Source organism: Lissotriton helveticus, chromosome 6 (assembly GCF_964261635.1).
Source record: "Lissotriton helveticus chromosome 6, aLisHel1.1, whole genome shotgun sequence".
Taxonomy (NCBI): Eukaryota; Metazoa; Chordata; class Amphibia; order Caudata; family Salamandridae; genus Lissotriton; species Lissotriton helveticus.
Genome location: NC_136067.1, coordinates 2,057,916,680 through 2,057,922,709, shown reverse-complemented (window position 1 = coordinate 2,057,922,709; position 6,030 = coordinate 2,057,916,680). Strand labels below are relative to the sequence as shown.

General features: G+C 47.5%; 1 protein-coding gene across 1 annotated transcript; it reads left to right on the top strand.

Annotated features, from left to right (window-relative positions):
* Window positions 1-283: 283 nt before the first annotated feature.
* On the top strand, window positions 284-1,634 carry CCDC121 (coiled-coil domain containing 121). Its single transcript, XM_078647187.1, has one exon. It carries the CDS (start codon window positions 293-295, stop codon window positions 1,232-1,234), a length of 942 nt encoding a protein of 313 aa, XP_078503313.1. The 5' UTR covers window positions 284-292; the 3' UTR covers window positions 1,235-1,634.
* Window positions 1,635-6,030: the final 4,396 nt, after the last annotated feature.

Here is a 6,030-nt window from a genome sequence, read left to right as displayed (position 1 = left end):
ATAAGAAAATGTTGAGTCATCATCTGACTCTGACCTTCAGTTTACTGTAGAAACAAGTTTGTAACAGGTGAATTAATCTCCCAAGAACTAATTTCAGCTTGTTGAGATAACAGTGGCTACCTTCACAAACAGAGGTTGTCACCATCTGTTTTATGGTGATTGCTTCAGATGTCCTCAGCTATAACTCTGAAATGCTGTGGGTGGTGTATTTGTTTTGCGGAGTCATTTTCCCCAGACTCATCAACTGTTTTTCGGATTGTTTCTCTAGGATTAAAGACTGCGTCTCAACAGCATGCCACCCAAAAAGAAGCAACCGAGTGACAACGCCAAGAGCCCAGTAGGCAAATCCGCAAAGGAGGCTCCTCCCCCAGCAGGTGAGGCACAAGGAGAGGCCGAGAGCACAGGCGAGCCAGTCTTGTCTGAGAGAGAGGCTTTCCTTCAACAAGAGAACAAGCAGCTCGCGTTGAGCATGGAGTCGCTGAGGAAGCGACTCGACATGCTGCGGCATGACAACGAGTACTTGCAGGAAGAGGCGCAGCGTATCCGGGTGGAGAGCCAAGAGTACATGTCCTACATGTCCAAGCGGACCCAGAAGCGTGAGAACGCCATCATCACGTTGAGCGACCAGAACCAGAGGGAGCTGGAGGACATCAGAAGGCAACAGGAGGAGCTGCAAACCAACTTCATGGAGAAGGAGGCCCAGCTAAACGACCTGCTCCTTCAGCAAGAGGCCAAACTGGCTCAAGTCAACCAGGAGATCGAAGACCTCCAGCCCGTCAAGAACCTGCAGCTAGAGCAGATCGCCAGGATCAAGGAGCTGGAGCAAGAGGTCATGACCTCCAGGGCCATGAACGCGGACACGCTGCTAAAGATCAAGGGGGCTTTCCTTCAGGGTAAGGCAGCGTACGTGACGGGTTCTGAGCAGCAGGTGCTGGCGCTGGCCAAGGAGGCGGGGGAGGAGGCGGATCGCTTCATGAAGGAGCATAATGAGGGGGTGGTGCAAGAAAACCAGCAGCTGCGCCAGCAACTCCTGCACCTCATCCGGCGCGCGCGAGTACTGCAGGCGCACAAGCTGCACCTGAAGGCACAGAATATGCAGCTCATCCAGGAGTCCCAGTACAGCCAGACCATGGAGCGCCACCGACGCCGAAAGCAACTACCGCATTTCAGTGGTGCAGCCACCAGTGAAAAGCTAAGGGTGAAGTTCAAAGGACTGACAGAGGAACACAAGTGAACGACACCTGAAGTGACTACCAATCATAGTCAATCGTGGCTCATTCCTGCACGTATGACGTAATTTATGAACGGAATATGAAGCCAATCAGCAGCGGATTATGGGGGCACCTGGGCCCACCTACACCCAATCAGGAAACCAAACCGACCTTTCCTTTCAACATGGCTCCTGTTCGTTCCCTGTGTTTATCATGGTGCTCGTAGTGGTGGGAAGTTTGGTAATAGTATTTACTCATTGCACGCAACCAGTTGGACAGATTCTGACAGAATTATCGCTAGCCACATTAAAGGGTGGACATGGCCACCGCTCTCAGCCACAAAGGCAAAACATTCTGGAATCCCATCAGGAATGAACAAACTGTCAGAATATTGTAGATTTGGTAAATATAGTTCTAATTTTATCTTCAGAGTTTCTCAGTTCATTTCTAACATAAAACCAGGCCACAAAGGCCAGAAGAGCCCATGCTTTTACAGGGTAGCCCCTTCTCTACTAGCATCTATCACCAAAAGTGGTGCAAAGAGGGTGAACACAAGGCGCTGGCACCGGATATGCGGATTCCTCATGTTATATAAGTTATCATATGTGTACAATCATCCTTTAATGAATATAGTATGTGCTCCTTAGCAATGGTCGCAGGACCTCTTGTGGTCACAGATCTATACGATGAAGCATTGTTCAATACAAAACTGAATGTTGAATCTCAGACCGGTCTCTATGCTCTACGCGGCATGTGGTGAATGGAGGTGGAGGGACAGGACATCACATTGCTGAACATGGAAGGGGAACCCTGGGCATTTGGGAGAGTGGACAAGGCGTTGACGGGCTGCTTGTAGTGGAAACCGAGTTTCAGAGTTATCGCTGTGTCTGGTTAGCAAAGTCAACTTCCTGGACAGCCTCTTCCAAAGGCTCAAATACAGATTCAATGTAAAAAGAAAACACAGTGGTGTGTCTAAGTAAAACATCTCCTAGTGCCAGCTTGGGTGGCACCATCCCAGGTGTGACAATTCCCATCGCCATGCCGGTGAAGATGTGTTCTCCAGTCTGGGTTTGAGACAGGTTCCAAATATTTGGGGCTTTTAAGACCCCATAGTCTTATTACTCCGTTAGAGTCTGAGATACTTCCATTCACCATTAAAACTCCATCTCACTTGACACGTGATGTGTACCAGTGACCGGGGGTTCTGAAAGACCACTTTCCCTTGGTGCACCATGTTGATAATAGGCCTTTCTGGCATTCCAATAAAATCCCGTATCCTGTCAGCATTGGAAAGTGGGTTATTGGTAGGGGCAAATGTAGGTCTGCCACTGGCAATAAGACCACTAACACATGATAGGACCCAGCATAGGTCTTAGAAAATTATTCCTATGCTCAACCCTTGGTAACGTGACACAACACAAAATAAAAATCCCACACCAATTTATACAAAAAGTAATATTTTGATATTTTAACTGACACCAAAACGAAAAACATCCACTGCAGGGAACCAGAGATATTCATGTTTAAAGATTAGTCACTTTCTAGTGCTTAGAAACCAACAGTGCCCCTTTTAGTCATTTTGTTTTCTCTGTCAGGGACACACATTTATAAATTGTTCTTAGGAATTTTCTCACCACTGTGGTGGGCCGCCTTCTTCAGCAAGCGGGGTCCAGTTAGAACACCTCCTGGAGTTCTGCTTGCGGGTCCCAAAGTATCCAAAACACAATCCAAGGTTCTGTAATCTCCAAGAGGGTCCTTGAAAGTGTGAAACTTCAATTCCGCAATCCGCTTGAACAAAACCCCTACAAACCCACTGGTACTCCAGGCTTTGAATTCTTTGTGGGGCTGTTCAGGTGAGCTCTGTTAACCTGTAGCTTGCAGGTACTTCCACTCTTGATTCCTTTGGAAGCAAGGTAATCCACAGGGCTGCAGTTTAACTTGATGCAGTCTTCATAGGTCAGGCCTTAGAGTTCCTTGCACAGCAAAATCTTTTCAGCAGGGCACTTCTTGCTTGATTCAGTTTCAAGCAGCAAATCTGGAGGGCTCTGCCCCTCTCAGATACGTATTCAAAATTCTCTGGGTCAAGCACCAGGTCACTTCTGACCAATGAGAGCAGGGCAACTACTCATAGTTATGACCACATCCTGTAGAGTGTGGCATTATTTTGTCCCAGAGTGCATCATTCTTCCAAATCCATAATGGCTGATTTTCCAGCAGGGAGGAAAGAGCTGGCTAAACACACCACCTGGGATGGCTTATTTCCATGGACTCTCCCCCTACCATCTGCACATACCTTCCTTAAGCCTAGCCCTGACTCTGTATCAAGAGTGTCGAGTGAAACTGAAACCCAGGCCTCCCCTCTGCCTATGAAGAGGATGGTTTACGACTCCACCCCCTGGCCTGGCATTCATATAGACCAGCACACTGCCCTCCCAGCAGAGTGGTTAACCCTAGGGGTTCTTCATCCCCTCTTCAAAGCAGCCTAGCTAATCCACTTAACTCTGACCAATCAGGGCAGACCACTGGAAGGCTGAATTTGGACTAACAAACAAGAAAGTCTTATAACTTCCTGTATGTACACTTTAGGAGAAGTTCAACAATATCCTATTGTTGGATTTACTACTACCATTCTGGGAAGTCTTTGAATGGTCCGGCTAGTCCTCTCCTATCAATATTTATTATTCAATAACTTTCTACCATGTTAACCTATGGGCATGGGGTTGGCAATGGGGAAAATGACTTCGGCCACTTTTCTAGCACCAGGGCTTATAAAACTAGATTTTATATGTATTTCCCTAATTTCTACAGGACCCCCACCCCTGTGCAACTAGGGAAGACTTCAGGGGCTCTGAATCTGCAGAAATATTGCAGATCTTCCATACCCAGTTCTTCTAGCATCAAAGTCGAATTTGAGCAGCTTTTAATACAATGTGGGGAGTGAAATGTAAAATTTTACTTTACCCAGGCATATAAAAACTCATTTTATAAGGGCGTACCTTATAGATAACTGACCCCCCACCCCTGGGATACCGAGGGGTGACTCTGAGGGGTCCCTAATATGCAAAAACATGGTAGGTTTTTCATTTTTAAGGGCCCCTACTCCCAAAGTCGAGTTTGAGCACAATTTAAGGTTTAAAAGCTGTCCTGGCAACCAGTGCTGCTTTTAAACTGACCTCAGGCTTCAGCAGTGCACACATGTTGGTGCAGAAAATCTGCTGGCCTCTAAACTGCCATGCCCCAGGATACTGGAGACTTCTAGGTAGTTTCAATCCCCTGCCCTATTACATACTAAGGGCTTATGGGGTAGGTCATGCCAATTATAGGGGTACCCCACCATACCTTAGTGTACTCTAGTGTATGTTGGGTGTCTTAACTGTATTCTAATGTGTTCCTTTTAGCTTGACTGTCCCTGGGCCTGGTTAAACATAGCCCAGGGTCAGTCAGTCAGTTACCACCAGTTACAGTCAGCAAAAAGTTGGGGGGATGCCCAGGGCACATGATGACTTTGTAACATAGCCCCCCCACCCCCAAACGAAAGGTGATGGGTTACTAACCTACAACCTGGTAGTCCTCATCGACTAAGTGGAAAAACCTGGAAAGTCCATCTGCATTGGCATAGGCAACCCCAAGTCTGTGTTCCACTGTAAAGTCCATTCCCTGTAGGGAAATGGACCACCTTAACAGGTTGGGATTCTCCCCTCTCATATGCATGAGCCACCTGAGAGGCCTGTGGTCAGTTTGAACACGAAAGTGAGTCCCAAACAAATAAGGTCTCCCCCTTTTCAGTGATCACACCACAGCAAAAGCCTTTCTCTCAATGACACTCAACCTCTGCTCTCTGGGAAGAAGCCTCCTGCTAATAAAGGCAGCTGGCTGATCAAGGCCCCCTTCATTTAGCTGTTACAAAACTGCCCTATCCCTTGCTCTGAAGCATCAGTCTGAACTACAAATTCTTGTGTGTAGTCAGGGGGCCAGTAACAGTGGTGCTGAACACATAGCAGCTTTCATAGTGTCAAAAGCCTTCTGACACTCTGAGGTCCAAAGCACCTTTTTGGGCCTCTTTTTATAAGTCAGTTCTGTTAGGGGCCCCACAATGGTCCCATAATTTTGAACAAACCTTCTATAGTACCCTGTCAGTCCAAGGAATGCCCTGACCTGAGTCTGGGTAACAGGAGCTGTCCAATCCAAAATAGTTTGGATTTTAGCTTGGATAAGCTATACATTGCTCCCACCTACCAGGTGTCCCAGGTATACCACATACCTTTGCCTTATCTGGCACTTGCTTGCCTTAATAGTCAGGCCTGCCTGCTGTATGGCCTGAAGCACTTCCCTTAGGTGGTTTAAGTGATCCCCCCAGGTAGACCTGTATACAGCCATATCATCCAGGTAAGCTGCACTGAACTGTTCCTTGATTCCTGCCTGTTAGAAACGGGACCCCGGCCGGCCAAGACTCGCGTCGAGGTCAGTCAGGGATCACCATTTCCAAGGTCAGGGCAAGGGAGTCACACACCAAGATAACCCCCGCTCACCCTCTAGGTAACGTGGCGCGAGCAGCAAGGCTAATCTCAGAGGCGATGTGTAAAGCGTTTGCGCGCGCACCCCAGCGACAACAACCAAAGGCCCACCACAAAGGAAACTCCACACAAGGTTATATCAAAAATAGCCTTTGTATTATAATAATAAAAACACATTAGATAACACACACACTTTACAATGTGCCAACGGGCACGGGCAAGATTTACAAGGGATTATGTACAGGACAGGGCCACCTGGACCACTGTCAGGGGTATGCACTTGTTAGAAATAATACTTGTAGGTA